At 39.3% G+C, this 14,288-nt stretch overlaps 1 protein-coding gene and 1 non-coding gene across 3 annotated transcripts in view; one reads left to right on the top strand and one right to left on the bottom strand.

Annotated features, from left to right (window-relative positions):
* ANO6 (anoctamin 6) overlaps nucleotides 1–14,288 on the top strand; it is a 231,470-nt gene that overhangs the window by 144,278 nt on the left and 72,904 nt on the right. For both annotated transcript variants that reach the window (XM_042246830.2, XM_015094718.4), the window contains 3 exons: nucleotides 10,496–10,561; nucleotides 11,342–11,629; nucleotides 11,850–11,963. In XM_042246830.2, coding sequence (XP_042102764.1) covers nucleotides 10,496–10,561; nucleotides 11,342–11,629; nucleotides 11,850–11,963 — 468 coding nt within the window. The remainder of the gene's footprint in view (nucleotides 1–10,495; nucleotides 10,562–11,341; nucleotides 11,630–11,849; nucleotides 11,964–14,288) is intronic.
* On the bottom strand, nucleotides 5,838–5,911 carry TRNAH-AUG (transfer RNA histidin (anticodon AUG)). Its single transcript has one exon. It is a non-coding gene; the product is annotated as a tRNA-His (tRNA).

Here is a 14,288-nt window from a genome sequence, read left to right as displayed (position 1 = left end):
CATTGGAAGGACTGATGCTGAAGCTTAAACTCCCAATACTTTGGCCACCTGATTCGAAGAACTGATTCATTTGAAAAGACCCTGATGTTGAGTAAGATTGAAGGCAGGAGGAGAAGGGAACAACAGAGGATGAGATGGTTGGATAACATCACTGATTCAATGGACATGAGTTTGAGTAAACTCTGGGAGTTGGTGATGGACAGGGAAGCCTGGTCACAAAGATCGGACACAACTGAGTGACTGAACTGAACTGAACTGATCATGGTGACAAAAATGTAAAAGCCAGAAAAATAAAATGAAGCTATATATCAAAGTAATAAGCAAAATTACCTATTATTAACCATAAAGTCCTGTTCAGAAATTAGAGTTCAGCTGCAAATTTGCCTCTTGAGTTTCCTAGTAGCCAAAGAAAATAGAGGATGTTATCAACACCATGGTTTAAAGTTTCAGCACAATAAAAACCAAACTGGTTTTTCAAAAGAAATATAATCTTTCTGGTCTAAAGATCCCCCAGAAAGAAATTTATCCCGTAGATTCTCCTAAAGGAGAAGGTGTGATTGAGTTGACTTAACATTGACTTGTATTCTCCAAATTGAAGAAATGAAGGGATGGCAGAAGGGGATTATGAAGAATAGTATTAAAAATTTCCTAAAAATGACATTTTTGCCACAAATAGTCCATGAAAAATATTACGCTGGGTGAAGTGATGGTGACAACTCCTGTTGGGTGGTTTCACCTCCTCAGAGAACTTTTGGCAGGTGTTCTGTCTTTTGTTTTTGGATTTGAAATCAGGTTTGGCTTTAACTCCTTAATATTTTAAACTAAAGCAGGAAGTTCTTTATATTTTTATCTCCTTCCTTTACACTCTACTTGCTTAAACTAAGATTGTAGGTTAAAAGGAATAAATTAAGTTAGAATCAGCAGTTTCAAATTAAAACTACAAGATGTGTTGCTGGTATAAGCGTATTTGGTTTTATTTTTGCGTACTCAGCACAAGAGAAGTGAATCCAAATCTTGCTTCGTATTTCCAAAATGGGACGTGTCCTTGGGCTCAATCCTTAAAAACAGACAAGTTCAGAGGACAGTGAAATTCTGAAAAGTAAAATCTGTTTATTCCACTTCATCTCAGAAAGAGGTGGAGAAGAGAAAAATCCTTTTCCAGATTAGTCCTTCTGAGTTAGTTTTGAATGAAGAAGCTGTCATTTGCCCTGGACCAACAGGTACTTGTGTCTCACTTTCTGTAAAAGGATAAACAGCTGGGCAACATCAACTATGCCAAATTCTCAAACAGAACAGGCATGAAGAAAATAAATAATCATAAAAGAAAAGCTTGCTTATGTGCACAGGAAAGATATGCTCTAAGAAAATAGTATTCCCTAAAAAACTTACGGTTGGTGGGAGGGAAGGGATAGTTAAGGACTTTGGGAAGGTGACATACACACTGCTGTATTTAAAATGGATAACCAACAAGGACCTATTGTATAGCACATGGAACTCTGTTCATTGTTACGTGCCAGCCTGGATGGGATGGGGTTTGGGAGAGAATGGATACATGTATATGTATGGCTGAGTTCCTTCACTGTTCACCCAAAACTACAACATTGTTAATGGGCTAAACCTCAATACACAATAAAAAGTTTAAAGTTTGGGGAAAAAAAGAAAATAGTAAATCTTAAACTTGCCCGATGATAAGAATAGTTTGCTTTGTATATTAAAACTAGATTATCCAGGCCCATCCTGTATGTACTGAGCCAAAATGTAGAGAAGAGAGGGCCTAGAATCTGCATTTTAACTAGGGCACTTTAGGTTGTTCATATAAGCAGGAAGAAAACACTGCCCTGAAGTGTTTATAGTAGTTATTCTAGCAGTGGATTGATAACAGGTGGTTTTTTTTCCTTCTTGAAAAATTTATGTTACCATTTATTTATTTTCATAATTACACCAAAAATGCTAATTTAAAAAGAAAAGTTGGAAATAAGCGTCAGCTACATATTCAGTTCCTTTCTATGCTTATCATTTAGGATGCTGGTCTGTTTTCTGTCTTCTCATGAACATATGTCACCTACTAAATCAGTCCTCTAACATTCAATATTTATCAACAACACGTGAATTTAAGTCCCAATTAAATAATTTATTCCTGCTTACCAGACCTTACCAAGTAAGAAGCACTTTGAGTAATTAGAAAGAAATATTTTTGCACAAATTAAGTATCTTTGGTTTACTTCTTACCCAACTTCATAGACATAACTAAGATTGGCAAGTTGACAAGTACAGTGAGAGCAGTGTCAGTATTTTGCCTAACAAAGCTGGAAGAATATTTGAAGTAATCTATTTCATTAATCTCAACTGATTTATGCTGATATATTATCATCAGAGTGTATTTAGCAATCTTCTTAGACATTGCAACCCCTGCTTTTTATGCATAAAAGCAGAGCAACATAAAGGAAATGGTAGAAATTGGTGTTTAAAATCAGTTTTATTACTGTATAATTCACAAGCAAGTCCTTCCCAACAGTGACTTTATTAAGCCAATGAGATGTGCAATCTCAGGTGCTTAGGGGACAGAAAGCTGCCTTAATTACGCCAGTCTGTCCTTTGTGATTTTGATTGCTTTATTCTTTATTTCTCTGACAGCTTTATTAACCTCCCATAAGAGGTATGAATAAAATTTCAGTTTCTGGGGTGGGATAAGTGTTCTTGTCCTTCTCTACTCTGAACCCCAAGTACCATTCTCCACTGACAGTAGCAGAATCGTCTGCCTCTTTTTGTGATGTCCATAGATCCTCAATGATTATAGTCTCTTTGGCTTTGCTAGAAGTAGGTTGAAAAGAAAGAGAGAGATCCAGGTTACAGTGCCAGTGAATTTATTCTCCTAGAGATAGAGGAACTTACAACATAATCTAGTATATGACTGGGCTTTTTTCAGAGCCAGTGAGTCTGGTTGAGTCATTTTGTGCTGCCGAATACACATCAGAGACTATAAACATAGGTTTAGGTTCTTACCTGTAAGGTTTCCAATAAGGTACCTAGATAATTTTTAGTTAAAAATTGTGTGGCCTCAGATACTCATTTATTCAGCAAATATTTATTGAGCAATGAGTATGTCATTCAATATGCAATATTAATTTTCTTTCATTTTTAACATGGAAGACAGCTCTACCCTAATATTTTTTAAATGTCAGGAACACGGTTACTTATCCAAGTGTAAATTCTACATAGCAGTAAAGCTGATGATCTCATATTAAATAGATTTAAGCAATCTTTTCTTAAGTAAGCAGTCTTTTCCTGATATATTCCTGTTTGACAAATATAGCACATATGCTAATTTACTTTAGCTACCTGACAAACCAAGAAAACTGGTTTGATCAATTTTTAACATATTCCACTAGTTCTTTGTGAACTGCCATGCCAAAGGGAAATAACAAGAACTGTCTTATTAAAGTAACACCAAGGTGATATATTAACATGTTTAAGCAAATAAAAATGCCCTTTCCTTGGTTCAAGTATTTAAGTATTTATAGTTAGTAATAAAACAGAGGGCATTATAAACCAACTCCAAGATCTGCCAATTATCAAGAGATATCAGGTAAATATCTTAGAAGGTCTTTGTAAAGAACTAAATAAGAACTAGAATTGGATATGCTATAGTATAACTGTTTCTCAATGGCAGTAGAGCAATATCTATTAAAGTTAAAGCTGCATGCACTTTTCAACAATTCTGCATCTAGGACTTTATTCTGAGAAGGATACACAAAACTTATTCTACAAGAATTTTCATAGTTGTGAAAAATTAGAAACAACTAAAACGTTCAAAGGAAATTAGCCCTGGGATTTCTTTGGAGGGAATGATGCTAAAGCTGAAACTCCAGTACTTTGGCCACCTCATGCGAAGAGTTGACTCATTGGAAAAGACTCTGATGCTGGGAGGGATTGGGGGCAGGAGGAGAAGGGGACGACAGAGGATGAGATGGCTAGATGGCATCACCCACTCAATGGATGTGAGTCTGAGTGAACTCCGGGAGTTGGTGATGGACAGGGAGGCCTGGCGTGCTGTGATTCATGGGGTCGCAAAGAGTCAGACACGACTGAGCGACTGAACTGAACTGAATAATCTCTGGGTCTGTCCTAGTTGTTGCAAATGGAAACATGTCTTTCTTTTTACACCTGAGTAGCATTCCACTGTGAGCGTGTGTGTGTGTGTGCACCTGAGCTCACAAGTGTGTGTGTATCACATCTTATTAAGACAATCACTGGATTGTGTCCACATCTTGGCTCTTGTATATAGTACTGCTGTGAACATTGGGATGCATGTATCTTTTCAAATGAGAGTTTTTGTTTTTTCCAGTATATACCCAGGAGTGGAATTGCTGGATAACATGGTAATTGTATTTTAGTTTTTGAGGAAACTCCGTACTGGCCTCACTAGTGGCTGCACCAGTTTACATTCCAATCAGCAGTGTACAGGAATTTCCTTCTCTCCACATTCTTGACAGCATTTGTTATTTGTTGACTTTTTAATATTAGCCACACGTGGGGCTGTATCATTGTGTGTGTTTTAAATATTTTTATTTGTTTATTTGGCTGTGCCAGCTCTTAGTTATGGCACGTGGGATCTCCAATCTTTGTTGTGGCCTGCAGGCTCTTTAGTCGTGGCATGCAGCCTCTTCGCTGTGGCACGTGGGATCTAGTTCCCCAACCAGGGATTGAGCCTGCGCCCCCTCTATCGGGAATGTGGAGCCTTAGCCCTGAACCACCAGGGAGACCTTCTCATTATGGTTTTGATTTGCATTTGTCTAATAATTAATGGTGTTGAGCATCTTTTCATGTGCCTGTTAGTCATCTGTATGTCTTCTTTTTTGCAAAAATGTCTGCCCATTTTTAAATCAGCATTTTAAAAAAATATTTTGAGTTATCTGAACTGTTTACATATTTTAGTTATTAGCCCCTTTTTGGCCTCATCATTTGCAAATCTCTTTTCCCATTTTCTTTTTGTTGTCTTTTCATTAATGGTGTCCTTTGCTGTTCAGAAAAGTTTGATTAGGTCCTATTGGTTTATTTTTGCTTTTATTTCTTTTTCCTTGGGAGACTTAGCTAAGAAAATATTGCTATAATTTATGTCTGAGAATGTTTTGCTTGTATTTTCTTTTAGGAGTTTTATGATGTCATATCTTATATTTAGGCCTTTAAATTAGTCTTTAAACCATTTTAAGTTTTTATTTTTGTATATGGTATGAAGGAATGTTCTAATTTCATTGTTTTGCATGTAGCTGTCCAGCTTCTCCAGCACCACTTATTGAAGACACTCTGTTCTCCATTGTATATTTCTGCCTCCTTTATCATAGATTAATTGACCATAAATGAGTGGGTTTATTTCTGGGCTGTCTATTCTGTTCCATTGATATGTGTGTCTGTTCTGAGCCAATACCTTGTTTTTTGTTTGTTTGTTTGTTTTTTTATACGTGTAGTTTTGTAGTATAGTTTGAAGTCTAGAAGGGTTATACCTCCAGTCTTGTTCTTTTCTCCCAGGATTGCTTTGGCGACTCTGGGTCATTTGTGCTTCCATATAAATTTCAGAATTATTTGTTCTGTGAAAAATGTCATGGGTATTTTGATAGAGAGTGCATTCAATCTGTAGGTTACTTTAAGTAGTATGACCATTTTAACAATATTAATTCTTTCTTCAGAGAATGAAAAGGATATATGAAAGTGAAGTCACTAAGTCGTGTTTGACTTTTTGCGACTCCATGGACTGTAGCCTAGCAGGCTCCTCTGTCCATTCATGAGATTTTCCAGGCAAAAGTACTGGAGTGGGTTGCCATTTCCTTCTCCAGGGGGATCTTCCTGACCCAGGGATTGAACCTGGGTCTCCCGCATCATAGGCAGACGCTCTTACCAACTGAGCCACCAGGGAAGTCCAGAAGGATGTATCCATCCATTATACATCAAAGAAGGTCCTGAGGACCAGGACAACATAGTGTATAAAGAGTCAAGAGGAAAGTGAGCTAAATGACTCAGGTTTAAGATCCAGTTCCTGGAGTTCTGGTAAAATAATGTCATTGGTATCCCGTTGGAGGGATTAGATGTCACTGGGTGCACATTGTGGAGGCTAAATGATTAGGGTTGCTTATTTTTGTTATGATGTTTGACATTAAATAAAAGAGGTGAGGCTCTGAGGCTTACAAGGTAGAGAGGACTTTTTTATTTTTTCTAAGGAATAAAGGAGGCTGAGCATATTTGAAGACAGAGAAAGATGATAACAATGGTTAACATGTCTTATTATGGGCTTATTATGTGTCAGGCCTTATGCTGAGGACTTTATACTTATGAAGCTATTTCTTACACCACCTTTGAGATGAAGCCACAGATACTTGCAGAGTTTATTTGCCCAGTGTCACAGAGCTAGCAAATGGCAGGCCCAGGATTTAAATTTTGACTTGGAATCTAACCATGTCTAGTTTGCACCATGCCACTTGTCACGGTCATGGCTGATCCAGCGGATACAGCTAAGGCAGGAGTAGTTTGTGTTTGCTACGTGTGATGATGCAACTGCCCTCTCGTGGGGCTAGTTCTTTGCAGGTTCTCTGAAGTGGCCCCCTTTTGTCATCTGGGTAATTTAGACTCCCAGGGGATCAAGAGATGTCTTCCTGCTCTGGGTACCCTGGAGCTATTTGTTGCTAGCATGTTCCAGAATTAAACTATATCTCTCTTTCTCCATCATGTCCTGTTATGCGCATAAGTAAAGTCCTTGGAGCACTGTGGGGGAAGGGGAGCTCAGGAAAGAGGCGCCTCGTTGCTACACTACATTCCTCAGTCAATTCCCACAAAACCGGCAGCCGTCCACGCACCATCCACTCATTCCTTCTTTCATCAGACATCTACTGCTTGTTTCTTCCACATTAGGCCCATTCTAGGTGCTAAGGATATCAAGATTAAAAGACAGACATCCCGAGGGACAGGAATGATAACCAAAGAGCAGCTAGGCCTGAGGCAGGATTTCATATTCTTTAAGAAAGGAGACATTTAAGGTATTTGTTTGCTGAATAAGAGCAATGAAGATAAAGGACTGAAAAGAAGAGAAGGTATTGCCAAAGCAAACTCAGGAGAAACAGGAAAAAGACGTGATCTGCTGATAGCCAGGAGAAAGATGGTGTCCTCCTAAGAGAGGCGGCATGCACAGGACCTTTTGTGAGCGGCTGCATTTGTCTGAGGAAGGAGACCACAGCACTTGAAAAGTCCGAGAGTGAAGTGTCAAATGCAAGGAGCACCTGCAAAGTTTGGAGCCACTCCCCAGGGGAGGAGGGGGCCAGGAAGGAGACAGTTGTGCATCACGGTATGCTTTTGATGGGAACCGTGGAATTTTATGAGACCAGTTAACACAGATATTTGGTTTCTTATTACCATCTCTTCATTGGTCACACACCCATTAAGCCATGGGAGAAGCTGCCGTTTTAACTGATTGTCCTAGCCTTCTAGAAGCTGTGTTGCTGGAGAAGAGTCTTGAGAACCCTTGGACTGCAAGGAGATCAAACCAGTCAATCCTAAAGAAAATCAGTCCTGAATATTCATTGGAAGGACTGATGCTGAAGCTCCAATACTTTAGCCACCTGATGGGAAGAGCTGACTCACTGGAAAAGCTGGGAAAGATTGAGGACAGGAGGAGAAGGGACCACAGAGGATGAGGTGGTTGGATGGCATCATTGACTCAATGGACATGAGTCAGAGCAAACTCTGGGAGATTGTGAAGAACAGGGAAGCCTGGAGTGCTGCAGTCCATGGGGTCACAAAGAGTCGGACACGGCTGAGCGACTGAACAACAACCTAGTCATCTAACTAGAAGGACATTTGTCCATGTGAGCTAAAAGTCTTGAGTCTGAGCTTTCACGTCCTAACTGAAATTATTGCTGCCTGACTCCTTGAGGAGACAGAAGACAGTTGAATTCTACTTATGACCTCTAGTGGGACAAACTGGGTCACCATTTGTACAACCTCAGGTTGAGGCATCTCCCCAGAAAGAGTCAGTGTCCGGTCTGCACAGAACACCCCTCCCTATACTGCACAGTGATTTTGGTTTTAAGCTAACAGGTTTTCCCTAGTTCATCGTTATTACTCTATGAGAATTCTTGCTGGCAAGTAACAGAAATTAGCTCTAATTTAAGCAGACAGAGAAACAAAGAGTCTATTAGTAAAGAATTTTAGGGGGCTCGCAGATTCACTGGAAGACTCGGACAAACAAAACCTGGAAATGAGGCAGCCAGAGGCAGTGCTCCAAATTCCATTTCACAGCAAGGTTGCTCCCCAGGGTCCAGAACTGCCTCTGGTCACTTCTGACCAGCAGTGCTCCCTGAAAGCTCCTGCTGAGACCTCTGCCACTTCTGTCACTGGCTCCCACTCTCCCAGCTGCCCCAGGAGGAGTTCTGCTTGGCCTGACTTCTTTGCATCTCCAGCTTCTGATTAGAGTCTTAAGTGGTCTGCTTAATAGCTACTCACTTGCCGGCAGCTAAACTCAGGGGAGACAAGGAATAGGTGTGTCTGTTTTTACTTGCTGTAGGGGACGTGGGCTCTGGCGGGAGTGGAAATGCTGAGTGGCCATATAGAATGACAAGTGTCCATTACAGTGCTTTAGGCCCATGAATGAGTGTCCCGGTCCTTTCGTATTGGACAGAGTCCTACATCCCTGGATGCTGAGTTTGTAGATCCTCTGCAGCAGACCCTTTCAAATTGCTCTTTGAATCTTCGTCACTTTGAAGAGTGCTCTCAGGAAATGTTTGTAGAACAAATTAATGTTTGTTGAGTGTATTCTTTCAACAAACATGTATTGGGCATGTACTCCTGCTGAGTACTCTTGTCAGGTGTGGCTGGAAAGATCAGAAATGCTTTCATACAATAGTAAAGAAAGACTCCATCTGGAACAATGCTTGGGCTGCCATGCAGGAATTGAAGTATGAGGGTTTGAGTCTAAGGTAAAGAAATACTGCTTGGGTACCAAGCAGAGTGGATCTGAACCACCTTCCCAGTTGAAGTGGGCAGATGGTGAATGAGGAGTAGAGAAAACTGAAAATCCTAGCAAAGTGCATTGCAAAGATAGGGGGTGGGAGGCGGGCAGAGGGAGCAGCCGCCTGCTGGGAACAATGGGAAAGCTGTACCTCCACACCCCCATCTCACCCCCTAGCTCTCATCTCACTGGACTTTCCTAGGTAAGTTTGGCGGAAGTTTGGCTTATTTGTTTATAGCACTTGCTGTTTTTCTCTGAGTGACTATTTTGTGCTCAGGTTGTAACAAACGTGTTATATTTGTAAAGCTCTTAGAACAGTGTCTGGCACAGTAAGTATTAATACTATATAATTTTATGAAATATATGAAAATAAAGCAATATTCTGTTCCTCATACTTCCACAAAATATATTAGGGTTTCCACTGGCACTCACATTAAGTCAAATGCCAGGTGTATTTGTTCACCTCGGACCTTTTTACATGCAGCGTCCACTTTACATTTATTAGGTGCTTTCTATGTTCCAGGCACTGTGTGGCACAGCAGCTGAGCTTCCTCTCTGCCCGTCCACAGTGGGCAAAGCATGACCCGTGCTCCATGGGCACAGTCGCCTGACTGCCCAACCCACTAGATACAGGGCATTGGCCCAGTAATTCCTCTCTATCCTGTTAACTGCTGAAGCTAAAAACTGATTTTAATGCAGCATTTTTAGTTGTCTTCAGTGGGAGAATTGGTCCAGTTCATCTCCTGTGATTACGAAAGATGGAAATTCTAGTTTATATTTTATGTGGTTTTGTTTTTGTTTTTCAGAAATATATTCTTCCTTTACTTCCTCTGTTTTTAACATCTTAGTTGAGATATGTTTAACCACGTAGTTCATATAAATGGCTCTGTAACATGGTCAGATATATTATCAGCTCATTTTGTAGATTTAGGTGTTTGTTTTATAGCTTCACTAACATTTCAATCTTACAAAAGGAAAACTTTCTTACATTTTACCAAAATTGTGTGTTGTTTTATTAAAAGTGGTCAAGGCAGGCAAAGATGAAATATATACATCCCAAACCAAACTATTTCAGTGTCTGATGTAGAAACAAAATTATAAGAATCTAGAATGTCAGATCTGGACTGTAACTCTGGTATATTCTGTGGGTGAGCGGAACTCCAAAAACTCCACTTACGTACACAATCTCTCATAAGCCAAAAAAAGTCTTTGAAATTGTGCCAAAGCTGGAGACTTTTATGTACCTCAAGTGGCCAGAAACCTACAGGACAACCAAGGGTCCTCCAGAGTCCCGAGAGAATCCAGTTATTCTCCACAGCATCGCCTCTGAGGAATCTCAACCCACACGTCTCCGTTGCTTCTGTGCTGTTTTGAGCAAATGTGTCTCTTCATTCAGTTCAAATTGGTTTGATTTTTTTTTTTAAATTATAAAAACACATAGCTTTTTTTCTCCCCCCCTTGGTAAAACTGAAGGCCTGACACATTTCCAATTTCTTTTGGCAGAGAAAAAGACAAGCATATGAATCTAACCTCATCTGTGATGGTCTGCAGCTAGAAGCCACCAGATCCGTAAGTGTCAGACCCTTTCCAGATGTCAGCTGACTGTTGCTCCTGGGAACTAGCCTGTCACTCGGAGTCCTGGAAAGGCATTTGAAACATGTAACCCCAGCCACGCCTCAACTGCAGGCTGGGACAGGAGTCAGTCAGAATCTGCATTATAGAATATATGTTTGTTACTGATAAAAACCGTGGATCTTTCTTGATAGCCAAAGAATCTAATATAAAGCTACGTATGAATGTATTTATTCAAGAACCTTTTTGAAGATTTTTATATAATACAAATGATAGTTTACCCCCCAAAAATTAGAAAATGTAAGAATCATGGAATTGAAAATCATCTCTACTTTATCCATAAATAATCTTGTCCTTCTAAATATTTTCTTTTGCTCAAATATATACATTTTTCCCTTAAAAGGAAATTATCAGTTCACAGTTTTAAAGTTTGCTTTTCTCTCTTTATCATATAGTGAATGCATTTCTATATTAATAAATATAGTTCTTTTAAATCCTTTTTAATGATCACATAATGACATTGAACAGATATATAATAAATAGCCTTCTGCTCGGTTTAAGAAATTTTAAAACTTGTCATTACAGTAATACTACAATATAGTGTTTTTATGTTTAGTTACTAATTTGGGCTAATAATTAACACATTTGCTTTTCTTCATCTAAAATATTGGTGCTTTTATGAAAGAACTAAAACATAAGAATAATCTGTTTTAAATTTGTGAAAATATCAATAGTTGATTTGCTTTCCTGGTTTGTATGCTTATTCTTTCAATATAGCTTGTGGATGACAAGCTCGTATTTGTAAAAGTACATGCCCCGTGGGAGGTGCTATGTACCTATGCAGAGATAATGCACATCAAATTGCCTCTGAAACCCAATGATCTGAAAACCCGGTCCTCAGCCTTTGATAATTTCAATTGGTTTACCAAACTCCTCCAAGTGGATGAAAGTATCATCAAGCCAGAGCAAGAGTTTTTCACTGCCCCATTTGAGAAGAACCGCATGAATGACTTTTACATTCAAGACAGAGACACATTCTTCAATCCAGCCACCAGAAGCCGCATTGTAAGTCTAAACCCAATTTAGCTGCTGTCTTGGGGTGATTTAGAACCTACTGTTGAAGAATTCATGGTCTAATTTGGTTGGTTTGGTTTGGGTTTTAAAAGCTGCCAAAAAAAAGAAAGAAAGAAAAGTAATACACCTACAGATTCCTGTTAGGATAGTAAGCAACGATTGGCTAGTTACACTGTATAAACTACACACTCTATTTTGGAATCTTTTTTAGGTTTACTTCATTCTTTCTCGGATAATGTACCAAGTAAGGGACAATGTTAAAAAGTTTGGAATTAACAAACTTGTAAGCTCTGGAATCTACAAAGCAGCTTTCCCTCTCCATGATGTAAGTCAAATGGCAAAAATGAAATAAAATATCTAAAATGTATTCTAATGTTAGGGAAAGGCTAATCTTCTTGAACTGGTTTCTTCCTTAGTAAAATGAAGAGGACATATTGCAAGATTGTAAATTCATTTAGGGCAGGAGTCATGTTGTATTTTTACTGCTGAATCCCAGGCAGAGGGAAAACCCCTTAGTTAAAATGAGTGAACGAATGAATAGACAGCATTTCCCAGAGTTAATGTGTGGACTCAAACTCTAACACCTTCCTAGCTGGAGGATCTTGTGAAAGTCACTTAACCTCTCTATTCATCAATTTCCTCATCAGTAAAATGGGGATAATAATAGTACCTATCTCATAGAGTTGTTCTGAGGATCAGTTCACCCACATGGATGTTAGAACAGTTCTTGGCATATAATAAGTACTATATATCTGTCAGCTGTTTTCATAATTACTGACATATTATTATCAGCCGGAAAAGTATTGGTTCTTTGTAAGAAAAATATGTTAGATCATTTCACTTATTCAGGCAGGCATTTTCTCCTCTGAAATAACCATTTTCAAACTGTGTCCTGGGATATCACAGGGCTTCTAAAAAGGCATCTGTCAGGGTTCTTGTCAGGATGGCAATACAGCAGAGTGTTGACATTTCTTAAGGACAGCATACTGAGATGACAGCAACTCCTCAAATTCAAGAGCACTCCTCTAGCTGATAAGATCACTCATGAAATGAAAATTTAAAATGTGCTGTAGAAGCTTAATGATTCTATAAATCCAAGGATGTTTTACCTAAGGTTTTAAAGTTCTGTCATTAAAATAAATAAAATCCTGTTTTATATTGCTCTTTTACTTTGTTATATTCACTATCAGTTTATCTGGATCTCTAAGGCCAAAGAGTACATCATGAGTAATGCTGGACTGGATGAAGCACAGGCTAGAATCAAGACTGCCAGGAGAAATATCAATGACCTCACATATGCAGATGACACCACCCTTATGGCAGAAAGTGAAGAAGAACTAAAGAACCTCTTAATGAAAGTGAAAGAGGAGAGTGAAAAAGTTGGCTTAAAGCTCAGCATTCAGAAAACGAAGATCATGGCATCTGGTCCCATCACTTCATGGGACATAGATTGGGAAACAGTGGAAACAGTGTCAGACTTTATTTTTGGGAGCTCCAAAATCACTGCAGATGGTGACTGCAGCCATGAAATTAAAAAAACGCTTACTCCTTGGAAGAAAAGTTATGACCAACCTAGACAGCATATTAAAAAGCAGACATTACTTTGCCAACAAAGGTCCATCTGGTCAAAGCTATGGTTTTTCTAGTAGTCATGTATGAATGTGAGAGTTGAACTGTAAAGAAAGCTGAGTGCTGAAGAATTGATGCTTTTGAACTGTGGTGTTGGAGAAAACTCTTGAGGGTTCCTTGGACAGTAAGGAGATCCAGCTAGTCCATCCTAAAGGAAATCAGTCCTGAATATCCATTGGGAGGACTGATGCTGAAGCTGAAACTTCGATACTTTGGCCATCTAATGCGAAGGGCAGGAAAAGATGTAAAGACCCTGATGCTGGAAAAGATTGAAGGAGGAGAAGGGGGCGACAGAGGATGAGATGGTTGGATGGCATCACTGACTCAATGGTCGTGAGTTTGAGTAAACATTGGGTGTTGGTGATGGAGGAGGCCTGGCGTGCTGCAGTCCATGGGGTCACAAAGAGTCAGACATGTGTGAGCGACTGAACTGAACTGAAAGGCCAAACAAAGCAAAGACTGATTGATAACTGCTACTGTGAAGTACATGTATTTGTGGATGAAGACAATATTGAAATGTACTGTGTAAGAAACTAGAATAGTATGTATGCTCCTTGATACACATGCACAGAGAACTGGGAGCTGGATAGGGAAGCAGATGCTGAGTTTCCTGGCTAAAAGACCCAACAGAGCAGTCCAACCTGACAGTCCCTGTGTTTTATATTTGTGCACCGACAAGACTAGCAGTGAGCATGATATGAACTTGGGTACACTTGCAAATAGCTGTCGTGATTATCAGTATGGGATGTCAAGGCTCTGTAGTACTCACTGGACATCTGCCCATGCCCAGTTCTTTTCCACTAAATCTTCCTGTAATTGCACTGGTCCCACGTCCAGGCTAAGGGATGATCTCATGAGGTATTTAGAAGGCAGGCAAGTAGAGGTCAGGACTCATGTTAAAGCTTTAATATTAATAATTTTCTGGTTGATAATAACATCTGTCAGTAGTTATTATATGCCAGGAACTTTGAATATTGCTGTGGATGAATTGATCATCTTAACAACTCTTTGAGGTGGGTAG

The sequence above is a fragment of the Ovis aries genome, chromosome 3, assembly GCF_016772045.2.
Source record: "Ovis aries strain OAR_USU_Benz2616 breed Rambouillet chromosome 3, ARS-UI_Ramb_v3.0, whole genome shotgun sequence".
In the NCBI taxonomy this organism is placed as follows: domain Eukaryota; kingdom Metazoa; phylum Chordata; class Mammalia; order Artiodactyla; family Bovidae; genus Ovis; species Ovis aries.
Note: the sequence above shows the minus strand (reverse complement) of the source record. Positions and strands in the feature narration are given on the sequence as shown.